Source organism: Athene noctua, chromosome 1 (assembly GCF_965140245.1).
Source record: "Athene noctua chromosome 1, bAthNoc1.hap1.1, whole genome shotgun sequence".
Classification (NCBI taxonomy): Eukaryota; Metazoa; Chordata; class Aves; order Strigiformes; family Strigidae; genus Athene; species Athene noctua.
The window spans coordinates 234,312,427-234,335,115 of NC_134037.1; the positions used below are offsets into that span (position 1 = coordinate 234,312,427).

The following is a 22,689-nucleotide window of genomic DNA, read 5'->3' on the forward strand; positions in this document are numbered from 1 at the left end:
TGAACAGGAGCCAGCAGTGTGCCCAGGTGGCAAGAAGGCCAATGGCATCCTGGCTTGTGTCAGCAATAGCGTGGCCAGCAGGGACAGGGAAGGGATCTGACCCCTGTACTCGGCACTGGTGAGGCCGCCCCTCGATTCCTGTGTTCAGTTTTGGGCCCCTCACTACAAAAAGGACATTGAATGACTCGAGCGTGTCCAGAGAAGGGCAACGAAGCTGGTGCAGGGTCTGGAGCACAGGTCGTACGGGGAGCGGCTGAGGGAACTGGGGGTGTTTAGTCTGGAGAAGAGGAGGCTGAGGGGAGACCTCATCGCCCTCTACAGCTCCCTGAAAGGAGGTTGAGAGAGCTGGGGATGAGTCTCTTTAACCAAGTAGTAAGCAACAGGACAAGAGGGAATGGCCTCAAGTTGTGCCGGGGAAGATTTAGACTGTGTATTAGGAAGCATTTCTTTCCAGAAGGTGTTGTTAGGTGTTGGAATGGGCTGCCCAGGGAGGTGGTGGAGTCCCCATCCCTGGAGGTGTTTAAGAGTTGGGTCGACATAGCACTGAGGGATATGGTGTAGTTGGGACCTGTCAGTGTTAGGTTAACGGTTGGACTTCGATGATCTTCAAGATCCTTTCCAACCTAGATGTTTCTGTGGTTCTGTGATTCTGCTTGCCTACTTCTGTAGAAGCACAGCAGCAGAAGTTGAGGCTGTATCTGGCCCTGATAGAAGAATTCCAGGCTTCCAGTTAGTCACTCAAAATTTTAAAAAAATACCAAACAACAAAAAAAGCAACAAACTTCCATGCAAAATGAAGTCATATCAATATGAAATCTAATCACTAAAAAACTTTTAGCAGTAGTTTAAGAAACAACAAAGTGGATATGAAGTAACAGTCTGTGTTTCTGTAGAAATAGGCATGTCTCTTAAAAATGACACCACTACAAATATTAATATGAAACGGGGAAACTTCTTACACTCAGAACAAGAGGGTTTGAATTTGCGTCTTGGCCTTCATCTTCAACCCAGCAGAGACAGGCACCTAGTGGATTGTTTCACAGCTGTTCTAAGGACACTCACGCCACATTTTCTGTTCTTAGAGACACTTTTTTCTTCTGGAAGGAAAGGTTTAAAAAGCCTGGAAATGTTAGTTTGATTTTCAGGTTAATGTTTTCCACTGTATCTATTTTTAGCTCTTTTACAGTGTCAAGACCTACATTTCTTCAAAAAAGTCTCATGATCTTGGATTGTTTTCTTTTCTAAAAGATTATCTTTGTGCTTGAGAACAGTAATTTTCCTCTGGGTATGTTTCAGCTTTTTGTGTAAGAAGTGACTCTGAGCTCCAAGGTCATTCTCTTAGCATTTCAGCGTTGTGTTCATGAGATAGGACTGGCTTATTTTATTCAGTAAATTGACAAACTTGTTTCTATAAAGTTTTTTTCAATGTTTTTTGAGGTTGAGGTTCTCTCGAAACAATATGATGAGCTGTATCTCAACAACAAAGATATAGACGCAAGATTATTTCTGGATCATGATGAAACTCTACAGCCTGATGTTATAGCACGGTAATGTTTCCATTTACTGCTTTAATTTTATAATAGAAAATGTGAACTTGTGTTGATTTCTCCCTTTGTCCCCTTGCTGTGTGTTCTAAATGGAGATCTCTGTATCCTGTTGGTCTCCTACGTTTGCAGCTCAGCTAAGATATTTCTGGCAACCCCAGCCTTGCTTTATGTTATAGCCTAAATAATTAGAAAACATCAGACTGTGACTCTACCTAAAATGATTTGGAACCTCTGCTCTAATTCTTGCTCTGTGCAAGCCCCTGTTGTCCAGGAGAAGCTGAGGAATCATAAGAAGGTGACCAAGGCCATGTCATGCTTGTTGATTAGATGTGCCTGAGGTGGTGTTACGGCTCTGGGGTCAGCTGGCATAGAATGGCTTGGGTTCTTGCTGTCCAGCTTCCTAAAACCAGCTGGGGGCATTTGGAAGCTGTCTGCTGGGAATGATCTTCAGGCTCTTCTGACCTCTGACCTGTACCCACAAATTGGGGAATAGTAGCTTGCATGGGACAGAAATGCACCACAGATGGTTTAGCAGAATAAATGGTTGAATGTCAGTGCCCAGGCATCTTCCCTGGTGCTGTTCAGTAATGCAGATGTATTTGAATTCTTTTAGTCATACTCTAAAATTTCAACAGTTCTAGCAATTCAACATTTCCATAACTCTAACTAATGTGAGATCATGATGTGAGTCTGTTACCTTATCTATGCCAGAAAAATACATGTTTAAAATTTGATTAAAATGGAGCTAATACCAGCTGTATGTATAAATTAAGTTGCTATAAATAGAATTCTAGAAAAAAATTGAAGTTGGAAGGGAGCTTTGGAGGTCATCTAGTCCAACATCCTGCTCAAAGTAGATCTATCTGGGAATTTAAATTGCATTGTTCTAAGAACTAGAGTAGTTGGATGTCTAGATCTTCAAAAAATGTGTTCCACAGGATTTTTTTCTGCAGATGAATGTCTTTATAGAAAACATTATTTTTTAATTATATCAGTACTTCATAAGTTTGTGTTCCAATTTCTGTAGGTCACAGTTGGAGACGACACCATTAAAAAACAATCCAGATGAGGAACATAACCTTATACTTCCGCAGACTCCTGTTCGGTATGAGTTTTCTTTTAAGTTATGTTCTTTTGTTTAATATCCTAACTGGAAATATTAATCTTTAGAGTAGCTGTTTTAATTTTAAAGCAACTGTTTTGTTTTTCAAAAACCAGATTGTAGTTCTAGCCACTACAGTGAGCATCTACTGAGGAGTGTTGAGTGCCCTCAATTCCTGGTGAGGTTGTTGGAAAACAGAAAAAGCTTTTTACTGAGTTGTCTTAAGCAGTGCAGGACATCTGTAAAATGGATTACTGTATTACTTCTTGCGAGAATGTAACTTTATACTTCCATAGTACTTTTTTTTTTCTATACTTCGGTCTTCCTTTCCAATTTTAGCTCTGTATCTTCTGCCTTCCTTTCCTGATATCAAATTGTATATGCACATGCACTACTTCTCCCATGATAATTTTTTTCTTAGTATTGTTTTTTTTCTGTATGAGATGATTAACATTTCAGAGTAACCACGGTTTTGTTTTTTTTCCTGTATTGGGAAGATGAACATTTCAGGGTGCCAACATATTTTGGCCTGTCGGGAAGATGGGCAGATATGGTAGAAATGTGGTATGGGAGATTGTTTAATCTACAATCAAATGCAGAAAAACTGTGAACTTTGAATTCTTAACCAAAGGAAAGGATTTGCATGTACCATTTTTTCCTTGTGCCACATCATTTTTTGACAAAATCATTATGTTTTTACCTGATGGCCCTTAGAAATTCCTGGACACTCAAGAACCAATCAGCTGTGTCACTGTAATGCCATGTGCTGTGTGGACAGAGAAGTGTTTGTGCAGGCAGTCATTCTTAAGGTGTCAGGTTTAATAAAATTGCACAGTGAAGTTCTTGTTCCATGCTTGCTGTATAAATGCCTTTCATTTTAGCATGCTGTAGAGATCAGAGAAGTTAAAATATTGTACCCTTAATTATTCAGTTTTCCCAAATGAGTAAAGTTAATAAAAACAAAAATAAAAATCTTCTGCGGTGTTTATATGCTTGTGGAAGAATGAATTAGACTCTGGGATTTCGCATCCACTATAAATCTCCTGAAAGCCATCTGCAGAAACTAATTGTTTTCTAGCCAACAGAGCAGTAAGGTTCTGAAAAGCTGCTTCATAAAAATAATAAAAGGAGACATGCAGCTGAGAACTATTGGTTAGTATATGAAAGAACTTCCAATCACCTGTGACTGCAAAAGGTTTTACTGGATTGCATTAGTAGTCCCTTTTAGGTTTATGCTTCAGATCTGTAAATGTCAGTGATGCTTTTTGAGCCATAAAGTCATCAGTTTGACTTTTGGTTCCCAGACTGAATGTATGATACCAGGAACTGGACCATCTGTAACATGCAGTGTATTTAACAAGAAGGTCATTGACAGCAAATCCCATTTTTGACAAATACAGATAGCTTGTTATTGACATTTTTCAGTTATACTAGCATTTAAAAAAGCTCTCTAACACTGTGGAAGATGCTTCGTTAAAGGTCTTGACATACAAGTCTTATTTGGAAAGTCCAGGACCACTAAGTTTCCACACTGCTAAAAATTTGAAATGTGCTAAACCAACTCTGATCTTCAGAGGATGTCTAATGAGATATATAGATTCTTTCCATCCACACTTGGGCTTTTCTCTGAATTTTCCAAAACTGATGCCATTTAAAACAGTTCAAGTGAAGGCTCATTCACCAGCCATGATTTGGGCTGTAGTAACTTATTTTCCATAAAGTCACAGAACTGTCGCTAGATGGCAGTAAGCTTTTGACCACCAACACAGAGTGGAAAGTGTATTATTAATTCTCCCTGCATTAAGTAGAACCCCTTACAAGTTATTTTGAAAGCACCATACTCATGACTTAGAATCTTTTTATAATGGCTTCTGGACCTAGACACTTAGGATCTGCTCTAAAGCCCCCTGAAATTGGTGAGAATCTGATAATTTTCATCAGAGGATTTGTATCTGGTCACTGATACAGAAAGCAGTAGATAAAATGCGTGTAAGTACTAGTTCAGAGCATAATGAGACTGAATCATGTGTTTTCATTTTAGTTTTTTCCTCTGTCTTTATGCTTTTTCTTGTCACTAGTAGAGGTTTGGTAGAAGTGACTTTGCCAAAACCTTCTAAAAAGTAGATTAAAGAAAAATGCATCTTTGCACTACTACAGTTGTAATGATTGAACATACTTTTCTTCTTTCTACACTTATGAGTGATACAAGCCAAACTGAGGTTAAATAGCACAGAAATTTAAAGCAAACGAGAACCCCCCACCAAAAATCACAATCAAAAAAAAATCAGAAAGTAACAATACCACTGGAAGAATCAAACTTCCTTATATGTTAGGAGAGAAATTAATAAGCTAACCTTTCTACAAGATTAGAAACTTAATGCTATTGCTTCATACACAACTTGAAATATGTTTAAAAAAAGCCAGGCTATGTTAGTACTTACAACCTTACTGGATATATTATTAGTTCTGTATGAACGTGCAAATAATAAAGGCAGAACAATACATGAAAATGTGGGCTGTTCAGATGCTTGCTAATGCACATATCTTCTTGTCCTGCATGACAAGATCATTAATGTTCTCATTTTTCCAACTGTAGATATTTTGGTCACTTCCTGGATAATATATGCTATCTGAGAAGAGGCCATATTATGTTATCTTAAAATAATGATCTTTCTGAAAGTCACGAAAAATGTTTGTCATCAGGATTTCAGTTCTAGAAAAGAAACTGAAAAATGCTTTCTTCAGGGAGATATGCACTCACCCTAACAAGGCGTTTAACTTTGGAATAAACAACAGGATCCTATGCACTTGCTTTAAGAATATTTGTAATTCTTTAAATTATTACAGTTTTTCTGAAGTACTGTTACTTCTGTTAGCTTTAGTGTGAAGACATCGAATATGAATCAATGCATATTGTGGCTTTGAGTCTAGTTTTAGCAAGATATTGTGGGTATTAAGTAGAGATACAAGTAGTTTTGATGTTAGTGGTTTTTGTTTTTTCTTTGTATCTGTAAAATAATGTGAACAAGATCATACATGGAGGCATACTTCAGTATATCCAAGTTCATAGAATCACTTTGGGTTGGAAGGGGCCTTTAAAGGTTATCTAGTTCATCCCTCTGCCATGAGCAGGGACATCAACTAGATCAGGTTGCTCGGAGCCCTGTCCAACCTGACCTTGAATGTTTCCAGGGATTGTGCATCTCCCACCTCTCTGGGCAACCTGTGTCAGTGTTTCACCATCCTCACTGTAAAAAAATTTCTTGCTTATACCTAGTCTAAATCTACCTCTTTTAGTTTAAAACCATTGCGCCTTGTCCTATTTCAATAGATCCAGCTAAAAAGTCTGTCCTTGTCTTTCGTACAAACCTCCTTTAAGTACTGAAATGCTGCAATAAGCTCTCCCCGGAGCCTTCTCTTCTCCATGCTGAACAGCCCCAACTTTCTCAGCGTGTCCTCATGGGAGAGGTGCTCCAGCCTTCTGATCATTTTTGTGTCCCTCCTCTGGATCTGCTCAAGCAGTCCCTGTCTTTACTGTGCTGAAGGCCCCAGAGCTGGACACAGTACCCTGGGTGGGGTCTCACCAGAGCTGAGTAGAGGGGCAGAATCACCTCCCTCAACCTGCTGGCCACACTTCTTTTAATGCAGCCCAGGTTAAGGTTGGCTTTCTGGGCTGCAAGTGCACATTGCTGGATCATGTCCAGCTTTTCGTCCACCGGTGCCCCAAGTTCTCCACAGAGCTGCTCTCAATCCCTACATCCCCCAGCCTATACTCATACCACGGGTTGCCCTGATTCAGGTGCAGGACCTTGCACTTGGCCTTGTTGAGCCTCATGAGGTTCACATAGACTCACTTCTTGAGCTTGTCCAGGTCCCTCTGGATGACATCCCATCCCTCAGGCGTGTCAACCACACCACTCAGCTTGGAGTCATCTGCAAACTTGCTGAGGGTGCACTCGATCCTGCTATCTGTGTAATTGTTGAAGATATTAAATATTACTGGTCCCAAGTTAATAAAATGTTATTTATATTTTTTATCTACTTTTTGTCTAGACAATAAAGAATTTTTGTTCTGCTTCTTAAGAAGATTGGGTTTGTATTTCTTGGAAACACTGAAAAAATTCTTTAATGTCCACATCCTTTTTCCCACCCATGATACTTTAAAAGTTAAGAAGATTTTATATTTGAGATCATCTAACCTAGCTATGGATACAGCAGGTAGAATAAGGGTTACAGAATTGTAGTTTTTGTATTGGAAATATAAGGAACTAGAGTTAAAGTAAGAATTTAAGTTTTAATGTGACTTTCGGGTAAGATCCAGGGAGGGAGAAGATTCTGTATTCTCATGCGTTGCCAGTAGGAATGTTGACAGCTCTGCCTATGAAAAATGTGGGATTTTCAAAGCGTCTGTGTTAAAAAGGCTGTGTTTTTCTTGTGACTGATGTATTTTAATGCATCTTTCTTACTACAGTTGTGAACAGGTGACTTAAAATATAAAAGCCATCTTCATTTGCCAGTCTTTTGTATTATTTTTGTACAAAAGCCAAAGTGTTTTTTTGTTAGGGAGTTGCTTAATTTAACTTAATATTTTCACATACAAGGATTGCAATTCCACCATTTTATTGCTTTTAAAAGTTCTTGTGTTTATTACGTCATTTACGTTCTTTTGGTTGTTTACTTATGGATTGTAATCATTCTGATAATTAGAAGATTAGATGAATTAGGTTATTAAAACTCAAAATGGTTGACACAGTATAACACTTCTTCCCAGCAGGTTGTTTGATAACTGAGTTAAGAACTAAAATAGTAATTTCTTTGTTTGCTTGTAGAATTGTTGTTCAGTTTCTGGAAACTGTCAAGCCAACCTTAATGTTTATTATGCGTTTTATTGGTTTTTTTCCAGAGCTGCAATGAATAACATTCAGCAATTGAGTATGATTTTAAACTCAGCAACTGATAAACCATCAGATACTCTCATCATATATTTTAATGTAAGTGGCTGGAAGGAAGATTTTTGAAAGGTTGTGATAGTTTCGCTCAAGTGAAATGTACACATAGAGATCTGACGCACATGGTTTGGGAACTCCTTTATGAACAACCATTTTTGAAGAAGTACATTTTAATTGGGACACTTTAAATGTAATGAATCATTTCAGAAAGCACTTCTATCTAACTGATGTGTACTGGAACCTTATATAACTTCTTAAATCTTTGTTACTACACTAAATAAACCTTAATATTTAATATTAATATTTAATATTTATGCATGTATAAGATGGAAAAAATAGAGATATAAAAGGGATAGAGATATAAAAGACGTAAAAAGGGAGATATAAAAGGGAGACAAAAGAAGAGAAGGAGGATATATGCACAGAGGATCTCCTGTGTCCACACTGAGCAACTTAATCATATTTCCAACTTTAAAGACATTAACAGTGATAGTGCTACTCGCATATTAGTTGGGTTAGTTGCAGCTAGTTGCATGTGAGACATGAAGTTCTAGTTACTGGAAATTGTAACGTCTCTCAATCAGCTCATTAGTGAAACAGAAATGGAGTTATTTAAAGATAGAATCGTTGTATATGTTCAACAAAGTGAAGCAGGGCTACTGTGATTAAATCATTAAAATGTTTTTGAAGTAAAATGTACTTTCCTTCTCTTGCCCTCCTTTCTGTACTTTATTAGAATTGTACAGTGAACCCTAAGAATAGTATCCTGAAAAGAGTGGAAAGTCTTGGCCACATCTTCAAAAATAAATTTGCTGAAGCAGTTGGACAGGGATGTGCTGAAATTGGCTCACAGGTAACTAACATTTTGGTTGAGTATTACTTATTTGAACTCTGTTGGTACTAACTAACGTGAGACTTGACATTGACTGTCCTCCTTCAGTGCAGATCAGTAATGGTAAAGAGTAACAATATTCTTTTCAGTGTGAGGAATGGACATGTATTTTTTTTCTAAAGCTCTGTAAAGATAGAATTGAACAAATTATTCATAATATATAAGGAGCAATAGGAACTTGGTGGAAATATGCTGGAAATACTTTCACAAAGAATAGGAAAATTGCTGGGCAAAATACGTTTAGTGAAACATAAATTTACATTCATTAAGGCAACAGCCTAAAATGGCACAAGGTGACTCACTTCCTTATAAAATCAGTAGGTCAGCTGTGCTTTCTACAAGGATTTTGGAAAGCAAATCCAACCAAGTTTGTACTCAACAGTCTTCTGTCTGTCAACAGTCTTCTGGTTTTTTATCCTGTTAGCTGTGAATCAACATAAACTTGATTAATTAGTCTTCATGTGGTTGCAGTAGGCACAAACCATAGTAGCTTTTGAGGCCTCTCCAGTACTGTTGGCAAATGGAGCTGGGGACAATGACTTCTTTACTGTGGCTTTTCCAAAAACCAGAATGTCCTGAATCATTAAAACATGAGAGTCTGCCTGTTGTAATCTGTTAAAACTTCTTGTAATATTTTGAATTTATTTTTTGACAGAGATATAAACTTGGAGTACGGCTATATTACAGAGTAATGGAATCTATGTTGAAGTCGGTAAGTTTAGTACTGGTAGCTTGGTACTGGCATTGCATTTATAAATACTAAGAACATTCACAAATTTGTTTTGATTTATACATTTCAGGAGGAAGAGCGCCTCTCTGTGCAGAATTTCAGGTGTGTGCCCCTAACTTGTTATTGAAGTCTGCTAATTTAGTGTTGGGACAAGTATTAATAACTTTCTTCTTCCTTAGCAAACTTCTGAATGATAACATCTTCCACACATCTCTTCTGGCATGTGCTGTTGAGGTTGTCATGGCTACATATGGCAGTAAGTTGAATCTAAAGTGCTGAATAGCATTGTTATTTATTGATAATTATTGTCATTTGTTCTAATATACAAAATAGAGTAAATAGAAAAAAAAAAAAGAGGTCACAGAAACTTTTGAATGAGCAGTAGTTCAATAAATATAAAAAGGAGAAAATGTAGAAGTGAAAGGATGTAGTACTCTTGATAATATTAGTCCATCTTCCCTGCAGGAAATGCTTCACAAAGTGATGGTACCAGTGCTGAAACAGACTTGTCTTTCCCATGGATTCTCAATGTCTTTGATTTAAAAGCTTTTGACTTCTACAAGGTGATTGAAAGCTTTATTAAAGCGGAGCCAAGCCTAACAAGGGAAATGATAAAGCATCTAGAACGCTGTGAGCATCGAATTATGGAGTCTCTTGCTTGGCAATCTGTAAGTAATGCTTTAAGGTAGTATTTGTCCGTGTATAATGTGCATATCTAAAAAAGGGAAATCACACCCAACTCTAAAGTATGTTGTGGTCTTGCTGAGATTTATTTCTAGAAAAATAAATTACAAGAGCAAAACAAGATTAGTTTTGGCATATCTTCAGGCTTTGAAAAAAAAGAGGTATATAAGAAGAAGTTGTTGACAGAGCTCTGCTGGGTTACGTGATTGAAAGCCAACATAATTTTACTAGTCTGGCGTGAATCATAAGGGTAATAACCTTAAACGGTGTTTTGGTGCCAAAGACAAGGCAGTCAATTCTATGTTTTTGTTTGTAAGTTAATTTTTATCCAGTTGCTATTCCCACTTGGCAATAGGGCCTTAGTTCTGTGCATCTGATATATTTGTTAATAGTACTTAAAATGTTGATTCACATTATCCTTTGTGCTTCACTCATTTTGGTATTTTCAAATGCCATTAAAATAAAATGCTGGGAGATTGGGTTGTTTTTCTAGGCTGGATTTCAGTTAATTAAACATTTTCTTGTGTGTTACTTTTAAACCAAAAATATGCTATTAATGCCACAAAACAGGACACTAATATAGACTGGTAATTTTGACCAGAGACACATATACCAAGTGTTTAAGAACCCATCCCATATCTTACAGTTCTGGGATGTTTAAAAAATATGATATGCCTTAGCTAATGGGATAGTTTAATCATGAAGTAGGTTTTCTCTTCAGAGTAATCTGCATTTGGTTTGTGTATGACTTCAGAGTGAAAAGTTAACAGTCCTCTCATACAGGTGATACTTTACCAGGCTGTGGGGATACACTGCTGGATTCAGGAAACATTGTTGTGCCTGAGCAGTGAGACTCCCATCCGTGTTGAGGTTTTTCTAGCTCAGGAGGAGCATGCTGACCCCAGGGTTGTATGGAAGCAATTGCTATGCTTCAAGCTGAATCCAGTGGAATACTTTGGACCAACCAGCCCTTGCCACTTGATTTTCCTTGCTGGCAAAGTCAGTGGACACATATAGCTCCCTGAATATGCCCTGTTATGAAGGTGACCTTTCCTCTGGGGAGCCAAGACCTGTGTATTCAGCTCCATGCTCATCACCACAATACTATGTGCCGCAGGATTTCTGGTGCAGTGCTATAGCTGCTGTACCAGAGTGTAAGTTTTTCCCTCTGTAATGCTTTTGTGTGTATGTTTGTTGTCTTGGGAAATGCACGTGGTCTCTCTGTTGCTGTATGAATTTCTTTGTGATTTTGCTGTTCTTTGAATAAGACTGCCTGAAAGCACTTGAGGCTGAGAGCATTTTACCAGAGCCTACAGCAACAGGGAAAATGAGGTGGTATTTCAAGAGGCAGGCAGTATTTTAAGAAGCTTGTAGGCATATAGAAAGTGCTTGTTTGAGAATTGTAACATTCAGAGGACAAAAGGCAGAGGTGCAGATACCCAAGTTTGATTCTACAAGCAAGAAGTGGCTCCTGCTACCTTCTGCAAACTGGTTTGAAGTCAGTTTACTGATCAGCATTAAGACATCTACCAGTGTTCTACCCAGTAGTTCAAGCACCACGTGCCGATTATCTGATTTGGGCTTGACCTTTCAGACTGGGAAATGCAAAGCAATGTGTTTTCAAAAATTATGGGTGTAGTTGCAGGCTTTTGTGAAACAAATTATAATGTCAACAATAAGCACAGGATTATTTCAAGTTTTCTGAGTGTTCTGTTCGAATGTATTTTAATGTATTGAATCTACCTTCTTGAGTTGCTGGAGGTGTATGTTTGGTACTGGTTTGGGGTGGCTTATGTAGCTGATTTGAGTGTTAATAGAATAGTTGAGTTGGAAGGGACCTAGAAATTATAATCTAGTGCCAGTAAGATATGTGGAGTGGAACACAGTGGGGGGGCTAAAAAGAAACGTGCAGTGCATGTATCCAAGGGCCCTTCTGCTTCATTGGCCTGTGTGTCACATCTCACCTGGATATCCCCAAGTGCAGAACAGTGTGCAGTCTCCTGTTGTCACTCACAACACTTCAAAAGTCGGAGGAAGCTGTAGCAGCCAGCTACAGGCAGTTGGAGCCTGTGTGCAGGCATCCTGTGATTCCGTACTGGTCTCCATTGCCTCCTCCAGCTGCCCATAAGGGAAAGGCTGTGAGTTCTATACAGTGGACTGCATAGTGATGGCTCAAGAGATTGAGTGGTGGTGAAATATTATCTATGCTGAAATGTCTTGCTGAGTCTCTGGGTCACTGCAGTAGACCTGAAGCCTTTACATTGTAAGGCTGCACATAGAAATGTAAAGTCATGAGTTCTCTAGTGCAAAAAATCCACCCATGTCTCACATCTAAATAATGGCTGATTTAGTCTGAAAAGTATAACTTATTAGCAACAGGAGAAAATATTTCTGTGGCTGACTTGCAAGGCTGTTGAAGTCACGTGTCCCTGAAAGGCTCAGCTGGTGAATAAAGGAGGGATTTACCATATTCTTCTGCAGTTCATTATGTGGATACTGTCTCCATGCTATGGTGTACAGTGTTTACAAAGTGTCTCTTTAATTAGTAATTCCCTCAAGAAAGGGTAGGCAGTTAGAAAAGTGTAGTTCATACTAGTAAACCTCTCTTACCTCCAAGCACTTGATAAAGGAGGAGAGAAAAGCCAGAAGACTTCGGCTTAGTCATAAAGAATATCTCACTATAAGTGATTGCTTTGGGTTAATTGTAAACAAATTACCTGATAATCCAAAAAAAGATGGAATCTCAGGAAGGTTCAAGTTTCTTAATATGTTTTTAAGTATATGTTAAAATGAAGAAAAATTAAGAAAATCATGGAATGAGTAAAATTTATGCAAAGAAATCCTAGCTTGGTAAATAAGAATAGAAACATTTGAAAAATACTAATATAGAAACATGAGTAATGCAAGTCTAATTTTCCCAATTATTTGCCGTGTATTTTTGTTTAGTTCTTACCTTCCACCACAGGTAGTACATTTCATTCCAAGGCTTGTCTGCTCTTTGGAAAGTCAGGTCTGTGTTTATGCAGTCTTTCCTCATTCTGACTGCTTTAGGAAGGCGGACTTCAATATGAGTTTTAAAGGGGCTGAGCAATTGAATACAGAATAGCTTGAATTTATTGTGACAAGTAAAACTACAGAGCTTTTGTAAGGAAAAACGCCTTGCATAATTTCTCTGAAGAAAAATTCTTAAGTGAATCTGACCTTTAGCTGACTTTGGAAGCTGTATCAAATGAATGTGAAGGATTCTGTTTCTTACTGATATCTGAAGATAATATATCACTTCTTTGCTAGTCATTGTGAGTATGTTTATTGTTTTTGCATAGCTAGCTGACTTAGTCATATGTACTTTAGGAAGGAGATGAAACTTTTCTAGGTCATCCTTTCTTTTAATAAAAAAAGCATAGCCAGACAAAATAAAGGGTGGAAAAAAGTTGAAGGTTCTTTTCAGTAATTCTTAATTTTGAAAAGGGGCAAGTGTCCATACTGACTAAATAATGTGGAAAGTACCTCCTTTTTCTTAAATCTTTATTGAGCCTAGAAGGGAGAAGCCTCATTTATCCACTCAAGTATGATTTATCAGTGAGATTATGATGCTTCCAGATGCAGATTACGTCGAGATCAGTTTAGAATATGTTAATAATGCTGCATAATTTTTACTGGCAAAATAGAAATATACTGTACAATATTATTTCTTTATGGTAGTACATGTGTGCTTCGTTTCACTACAGTATTTTGGGCACTATTTTAATTTCGTAACTTTAAATCAAGGGAACTGAAATTACTTTAGACTTTAAAATAAAGGTGCCTGTAGCCTTTGCTTCATTTTTATCATATTTATAGAAATATAATTTAAACCCTGGCATAGTTAAAATCCCTTTCCTATGAAGGGGATAGCTTGTTACCTGCCAGCCAGGGAGTTCATGCTCAGCGTTTTCCATAATGCTGTCAAACTGATCTCTCCTGTGGCCAGCCAAAAAAGTAATTGTTTTGAATATCTTATATTAAGGTTGTGTGAACAAATTCCAGAATCTCTGATTTTCCCTTAGAGAAAGCTCCGTCAACTGCCTTGTCACGTATTTGACTAAAGTGTTCTGCTTGCTGCAGTGCGTTAGGAAAAAACAAGGAAGAGCAGTTTTTCAGTGCAAGCAAATGAAGTACAAAGTTTGTCAATTTTCAGTATTTTAAGTGTGAAATATGTGTGATATCTGAAATGCATTTGTTTCTAGGAACAGAGTTATTTAGGTCTGGGGCTTTTTTTACTGTGTCTTTCAAGAAGTAAACACCTATGGAGTATCCATCTTTGTTATCTGTATCTGCAAAGCAATCCAGTTGTATTTCCCTGCCTCTCAGCTTGTACTCTGCTTATAAACTGTGAGTGGGGAGAAACAAGCAAGGTGTTAGATGTTTGTCATACCACTGCTTAGAGAATGCGCTTCCTTCAAATGCCTTTTCATGTGTACAGTAAGTGAAGAGTGTGGAGTGTACACATGTTCCAAAGTGTCCCGTTTGGCATACTTAAAATAGTTTTGACCACGCTACAAAATACTTTTTCTGCAAGCCAGCCTTTGGTGGGCCTGACATGAGATGCATGAAGGCCGCCTGCTCTGTCAAGCTTCAGCTGCCCACTACTGGGGTAGTGAAAGGGTCTTGTTCTTCTGCACTGGAGTTGCAGACTAACCACAGCCTTGTGCCAGCCCAGTAAGGTGAGTTAGAGAAGCACAGCCACGCTTTCCTGGTTAGCTCTACAGACATGAGAATGTTCTGTTGTTAATTCATCCACATGAGTACTAGCAGTCCAAGGGGTATTCCTTGCAGGACTGCAGTTTTAAAAGGTGATATGGTATCTTTTGATATTAACAGGATGAGAGGCAGCCATGTCACTTTCTACAATCCCACAACAGCCCAGAACAGAATGGGAAGGTGCACTGTGGCAGGCTAAAGGGAGTTCATTTGCAGTCTGATTTGGTCTGCTAGCTTCAACTGTGGTGTTGGTGTTTGTGTGTGGGACAAACAGAAGTTGAAGCAAAGCAGTGCATTGCATTACAGCTGTTGACACTGTAGCCTTTGACTGTATTGCTCTTAAACACTAATTAGGACGGTAAGATTTAGTAGTTTTCAAAAGAAGGAACACCACTATGGATATGTGTTGCAATTTAGAGTTGTGTTGTGGTTTGGAGTTTTAATGACTGATGCAAGATAAAGATGTCTCTACAAGTTTACTTCTCATAAAATATCACCAAAAGTAGGGAAGTGTGCTTTGCTTTATATATAACTTCTTCCATGTAGCATCACCTGAACTGTGCTCTATAATGCTTCTCCTTTATCACCTCCTTCTCTTGGTTTCTATTGTCACTTTAATATTTGCAATGAAGTCTACAGTACTGTTTTATCACATATTGTTGATTTAACATAACTCAATGTTTGCAATAAGTATTTGACAACTAACTAGTTAATGTTTATACTTGGATACCTCATCCCATACCAAAGACTTCTGTTGGTTTTAAATTATGCAGCTCATTGTGCCAAAAATGCCTTCTTGAGCAACACCATGTATTCCCAAAGAATATATATTATTGCATTAAAATGACAAACTCACTGAGCTGGAATAACAGCAAACTCACTTAGATTGTTCTGTAAGGAGAAAAATATTAAGTAGGTACGTGTAAGATTTTCTTAAAAAGTGCTAGACAAATCCAGGTCAGGGTGAAGCTGTAGGAAATTACCTGTAAGCAGGTACTCCACAGCACTTTGGTATAGTACAAGCTTAACTGTACACTTTCCTAGTCTTTGATTGTCCAAGGACACAGTTACTGTGGAGCTCACCATACTTGAGCGCTTAGTGACTGTTTCCTTGGGTACAGTGTACAATTTCAAATTAGGTTTCTATGCTCCTTGTAAGGAACAATTGAGCCATCTAAGAATGGGAGTTAGTATATTTTCTTGTGGTATGTATCCTTCTAAGTAGTGTTTTATATTATATTTATGTCTGAAGTCCTACACCTCTTTGGAGGTAGGTGTCTCCAAGCAACAAGTCCTCTCTTTGATTTTGACATCTTAAATCATTCCTTTTAAAACTGGAATAAGTAGGAAAGGTCATACTGTCAACATTTTATACAATAGGTTACTGGATAAATCGTTTACTGTTATATTAGAAGAATGCCTTTCAAACCTTGTTGATAGGCAGCCAAGTAAGGTCAGGCAGCTAGGACCAGGTATTGGGGCTGTGTCTGTACTACTGGCCTCAAAGGGACAATAGTTTGGGTTTGAGTATCACCCCACAGTCATCAGTGGTGTTTCATTGGCAACATGTTCCCTGGCATGTTTTCTCATTTTTCAGCACTCCTCTGGACAATGCCTAGGCAAGATTTGGGCCGTAATGCAGCTCAGGGGCTATTTTCAACTGCTGATATGGATTAGAAGTGGAGAAAGTTTAGCTGTGTGGGCGCAAGCTGTGCTTTGCCACTTGCCCTCAAGGCCTTAGGACAGGCCATGGCTTGTTGTGTTACCTACTACAGACGCAGTCGTGGGCTCCACCACACGAGTGACTTCAGTGCTGGCAAATGAATCACATGTTCTCTTACTCTCTCCTCTAGGCTCCAGGAGTCGTACGTGTTTCTGCACAGCAGCCGGTTTCTCTTAGAAAAGCTAGCATATGTCAGACATACTGCTTTCATGCCTACTATATTTTGCCTTTCCTTAGATACAGGAATGCCTAATTTGTGAATGAGGGACAGCCTTAGGCACAAAAAAATCCTTGGCTTAACCAGAATGATATTTGCAAGCACGCTCACTGGAAGGATATGAACCACCTAGGGCACTGATGTAAAGACAGGCACCTCAGGAACTGCAGGCATCAGATTGCTCTTGCAGACATCACCCATCTCCTGTGATCATCTGGATTTTAGGCACCTAGTATCCTGTCTCAGTGTGGAGGTTGCTGTGGACAGTGATTTCAAATGTGGAATTTTATAGGGTTTTTCTTAGGGGAAAAAGTGTGCTAAGGGTCACCAAATTATGCCATTTCCCGTGCTTGCCATGCTCCTTTCAGAAAAGTTACGTTAGAAGGGTGCTGCTTTAACCTTAAAAAAGGAACTGAAAATTGATTTGAGGTTTTCTGTCTGTACGTACTAAATATATTTCTGCTTACATCATGAGTGTGTTCTAGAAGCATGTGCAATGAGAGAGAGGTCACTGCCACCACTGCTGCTTGGCGTGATAGTACTAAAGGATCATACTGGTTCTGCTGTATGTGCTTTTTTTTTTTTAAAGGTAATGAATTATCTCTGACACTTCAGTTGTTACAGCTGTGGCTGGAAAGCCTTCTATGATTTTGCTTATATCATACAAGTTACATTCTTAGAAATCTGTAGGATGGTTGCTTTTTGGGCATTTGTAAATATACCATATAATATCATATAAATATATATATGTTTATATGCTTTTTTTAGTTTGATCACATATATATACACATACTTTTAAATAAATGCATAAATAAAATATGTAAGAGTGTTTCTCCCATGCCTTTCTAGTACTTCTGAAGAGTTTCCTTTTATAGAAATGGTGCTGTGCTTTTTGAGACTTGAAACATTTATCTGCCTGAGCAGCTGAAGGCAAATTGAAAAACAAGGAAGAATACCAAATGATAGTCTTCACTGTCTGCACCATCACTTTGAAAATCTTCCCTGCCACTCCTATTTATCGTGAAGATGACTCAAGCTGTTATTCATGCTTGGGTGTTACCATCCGAGCAAATCCTCCAGGCTACTGGAAGAGAAACCAGAACACATAGAGTCAAGGTCCTGTGTTTCCTGCTTTTGTCTGTGTTGGCAATGTGTTCACTTCTTGGTAGGCGCTCACCAAGTGTGCAAAACACCCACTAGGGTTGTAAGATACTGGTTACATTAGCACAGTATTAATGGATTTATCTGTTGCAGGTATACCAAGTCAGCCCAACCTTTAAGATGCTGTTTTGATTCAAGTACAAACATGACTAAAGGGATTACCTAAGAGACAGCAGCTATGTGGAGTTTTCATTCTGTGAAACATCGATGCCATGCTTAAGGATTTACGTTTTTCTCCTTCATCTACTGGTTCAAAGTATAGAGTTTCTCTTATTAGAGGGATATGAGTCCTACATTGTTAAGACTTCTATAACTTAGGTATTTAGGCTCCCTCTATATTTGTGACAGAGCTGCCTTCCAGAAAGAAATTCATTCTGTTTGTCTTAAATGAGTATTTTATAATGGGATTATTCACTTTCTGAAGGTACTTCTTTCCACTGACTCTAGAGAGAATCTGTCTCAATGACAAACCTAAATTAGATATATAATGTTGATCTGTTAAGGTTAGTAGAAGTGAATCTTAATGCTTAATATTAGTTTTCATAACTGCATTTGCCCCTTCCTTGCAGCATTATGGGGACATTAGCATGAGGTAGTTTCTTAATTATGCCTAGTTTTGCTTTAGGTGGCTACTTGTGCTATATATCTCACCTATAGTCACAGTTGCAGTTTCTGTTCATGTGGAGGTCATCTGCTGTTACCAGTATGGCTGCAGAAGCAGAGGATATGTCATAATCTCTCCGGCTGTAGATTTACAGCTGTGATAGGGTTGTGGAGCTTGCAGCTCTGTTGGTGAAGTGTAAAGGTATCTTTCCTGTGTTTATGCTGGTTCCAAGTACAGTTAGCCACAGAAGTAACACTTGGTTAACATGATACACAATTTTTTAGCTTTTTTTCCTTAAGGTTGACCTAATTATTAGTAACATTTTAACAAATAATAGTGAAATAGTTTTCTGAGAATCCTTGCTTTTCAAGGTTTTTTTGTTATATTGTCCAATTTTTTTGGTGATCATACCATGGCTGTGGGATTTTTTGATTGGGTCCTACTTTGTTGTTTGAACTTCACCTTTTCATCCTGCAGCCTTGCAGTATCTGTATTTGCAGTACTTTGTAGGAACTTGTAATCTGCATTGCAAGTACTTTGTAGGAACATTTAAAGGTTGCCCATGAGAGAAAAATATATTAGAATTCAGAGGGATATTCTTGCAGTTCTTTAATTTTGTAAAGTCTTCCTGAGTTGGGCCAAATTTGATGCGGCTTGGGATAATTCTGAGGCCATATCCCTGCTGCTACTTACTTGGATGAGATTATGCTCTCTAACTTTGTAGCTTTCCAAATCTTTGTAGTGAAACAAAACTGGTGAAATGGGTAGAGTGAAGTTTTGTTTTGGGGCTTTTTGGGTTGTTTTGGTCTTGCTTATTTTTATCTGAGCCACAGTCCCAAATAACTGTCACAAGCTTTTATTGTGCTTTCTAGCCTTATTGCTGTGTTATTTGAGCCATTCCATTGCTAATTTTTCTACAGAAGATAGAATTAGCTTCTGTTAGGAAGCAAAATCGGTGCCGAACAAACATTCTAACACGGAGGTTCTTTTCAGCTATATGCTCAATTTTCAAGCTCTTAAGGAGATAACAGTATCTTGTCAAACTCAAACTGTCAAATTACATGTCATTGGTTGCGGGTTTTTGTCTCTGCTTGCGACGTTTTAAGTTACTGCATGCTTAACTGTGGGGAGTTGTTGTGTTGTTTGTTGTTTTGGGTTTGTTGGGGGTTTTTTTTAGGCCAAAGAAGTGCTTTTGTGCCTGCTTTTATACTGTATAAAGGTATGATATTTCAGTTATACATTTGGGTCACTGAGAGTATGCCTTACTTTCCAGTAATAAAAAGTCTATGTCAGGGATGAGGATATCCCTGTTTACAACTGTTGAGTAGGCATAGTGTTCATTGTCGTCCAGAAAGGTAATCCCTCTAGGTTTTGTTCAAGCTCTTCATTTGGGTTGGGTTTGCTTGACAGAATGGGTTAGGTGCGGGCTGGTAAGTGCCTACGGTACAACTGAGTGCTGTGCCACTAATGTCTGGACCTGTGTGCATGATGTTCTCCTGAACCCCTGAACAGAGACTTCAGGCTTGCCCAGTTAGACTACCTAGTCTGAATTTGGCTTGGGCAAGCACCTGAACCATCATCAGACTGTCCTTCTTGTTCAGGAGTTAGCCTGCCCAGAACAGAGCTTGTGCTTGGCATGTTCTGTCTGTGCCTGTTGCCCCTTCCAGCAGCTCGAGGAACTCGCAGATCTTACCTGGACAGAAATAGCTGTTGGTTGGGGTTTTTTTGCGATTACCCGCCCACAGGAACATGTGAAACACAATGTGAGTATGCAGTACATATAGTAAAGTTTCTTTCACATGTTAAAAAATGTTAAATAACTTAAACAAGTAGACCAGGAGTTTTCAGATTTGGTTTCATTAATGAAAGATATTTTTGTTAGGACTGAAAAGGCACATGTTTTGGTGCTTACTTCACCAACTGTATTGTCTGGGTTTTTTGCGTTGTTTTGCTATATACTTAACAAATATCTCCATTAAGAAATATCTGCAATGCTGTGGGTCCTCCTTTCATTACTTCATAAAAACATCAAAGTTTTATTATAGATGTCTCCAACTTTAGTCAAGTTCTTGATGCTGTGATGAATAGTACATTCTTTGTAATCCATTATTACTCCTTAGTGACCAGGAGGGTCATCAGGATTTTTACATTAATAATTGCTTTTAGAAAGTACTTACCAGGACAAACTTCCAAAAATTAGTAGATCCAATGTTGCATAATTCTACAGAAGGTTAGAGGCTTGCAACTACTGTGTACAATTTATCCTTTCATAAAGCATCAATTTTTGCAGAATTCATCTGAAAAAACAGAAGTGTTAACATAGCCACAGTTGTTTTCGTGTGAGATAGGCTTAATATTATTCCCAAGATAATGGCATTAATTTTGGGTGCCCTCTGTTACTAGCATTGCTATTTAAGAATTTTTTTCTTTAAGGCAGCAACTCACTGTTTAAAAAAGGTGGAGTTAGAGCAAATCTTAAAGCTATGTGTGTGTAAAAGTATTCTTTTATCTCTTCATAAAGAAGAGGAACTTCTTGTTAGAGACTTGCCTTTATCATTGCTTATGGTTTGATTCTCATGTTTAAACTGTAGAAAATTTACTACTTTTTAGTGCAGGACAGCATTTATTTTTGTAATAACTAGAGTGGACAGACTGTTAAATAGTAAAAATAATTTTAAATCTAAATTGTCAGTTCTGGAATTTTTAATTTTCAACAAAATAGCAAGTTTTGTAGAAGATAAAATGATGTGTGCGGGGTTCTTTTTGCTTGTTTTAATTTTGTGGGAAGTTCAGTTTCCTTACAGGGAAAAATTGGGCTTGCTTTATAAGCAATTGTATAACAGGAACTGGATGGAGGGAGGTGATAAATACGAAAGGCTTCAGTGTCAAAGCAGAATTAGAGGCTTAGAACAAACTTCTTCATCCAACTTCTTGCAGAAGTATTAGGCTCTGCAAGTGTGGCTTTCTGAATTTGCATTCATCTTTAATGAGCTCTATTGAGTAGATTCTGAAAATGTGCTAATTCAGTGATTGTCAGTTGTATTTATACAATTTTTTCAGCACTGTAATTGGATAACAGATGCAGTCCAGGTATTTACAACTTCTAGATTTAGAATCATTCTGATTTACATTTTGCCTTAGCATTTGAAACGTATCCTCCTTCATTTTGTCAGTGATGCTCAAATGCCGGTAACCCTGAGGTATAAATGATAATAGTCTAGCAAAAATGGGATCTTGTCAGGATTTACAGGTCTGCCCAGGTGCAGGCACCTTATAATACTACATTTACTTCTGGAAAAGTATGAACAAATCACTCTTCATGGATAAAAATCCTAGAAAATAACTTGGAAGAATAAATAATGCTAGAGGATGCTATGCTCAAGTGGGGTTTTCAAAATCAACAGTCTCAAAGTGAACCTCGCTGTAATTTTAGCTGAGTTCTTCTGAAAATCTCATCTTTGGCAATGATGCTGGTTGAAATTAAAAATGAAAATCACTTTCTCATTTGCAAGAGATTATGGAAGACTGTATAATCAGGAGTGATATGGAAAGGCTGAATGGCAATCAAATGCTCCTTGCCTCTTGCAGAAGAAATGAGGAGGCAGTAATGAAACAAATGAATTTGAAACAGAAGGAGGTTTGGTTCTTTTAGTTTTGTCACACACAGAGAGACACAGACACACACACAATATGAACTTTTTACTGCAGAATGCTGTGAATGTTAAAAAGTTTACATGACTTCAGAGGGAAACAGGACAAGCTCACAAAAGATAAATTTTTAGTGTTGCTGAACACACGAACACAATCTGACGAGGAAGGTCCTGAGATGTAACTGGTGAAGTGGGACAGCACCTGGATGGGAGAAAGCCTTGTGTTACGCCTCTCCTGCTGTTATCTTCTTCCCCAGGCATCCAGCCTCTGCCACTGTTGGAGACAGGATTGTAGATTAGCCTAGTGTTTGGGGTCTGATCCAGTATAGCCATTCATATCTTCTACCTGATCTCGTGAGCTTTTTTTCAATCTTTGCATTTCTGTGACTGGTTACTTTTTTAGAAATAGAAGTTTAGAGGTTGATTTCTTACTCGACTGAGGTATCGTCTGTGGGGTTTTTAATATTTTTCATCTAAAAGTGCTTAAAAAGATGTATTTGTCTTGGTATTTCTTTAAATGCCAAAGACGTATATACTGAGTGAAACAAACTTTGACTTGCATCCTGTTCCTGAGGAAGGCAGAAATTAAAATTTCCGGATGAATATAGAAAGTGTGAAATGGGAAATATTTTGCAAGTAATGACATGCTGAGGTAAATCAGAGGTGTCGATAGAAAGTTTGTTTCTTTTT

The 22,689-nt window shown here is 38.1% G+C and overlaps 1 protein-coding gene across 1 annotated transcript in view; it reads left to right on the plus strand.

Moving 5' to 3' along the window:
- The window catches only part of RB1 (RB transcriptional corepressor 1), an 84,550-nt gene that overhangs the window by 24,592 nt on the left and 37,269 nt on the right, over positions 1–22,689 (plus strand). Inside the window, exons 10-17 of the mRNA XM_074913019.1 lie at positions 1,438–1,547; positions 2,575–2,652; positions 7,553–7,640; positions 8,335–8,451; positions 9,146–9,202; positions 9,291–9,322; positions 9,400–9,476; positions 9,686–9,888. Of these exons, the coding sequence (XP_074769120.1) occupies positions 1,438–1,547; positions 2,575–2,652; positions 7,553–7,640; positions 8,335–8,451; positions 9,146–9,202; positions 9,291–9,322; positions 9,400–9,476; positions 9,686–9,888 (762 nt within the window). The remainder of the gene's footprint in view (positions 1–1,437; positions 1,548–2,574; positions 2,653–7,552; positions 7,641–8,334; positions 8,452–9,145; positions 9,203–9,290; positions 9,323–9,399; positions 9,477–9,685; positions 9,889–22,689) is intronic.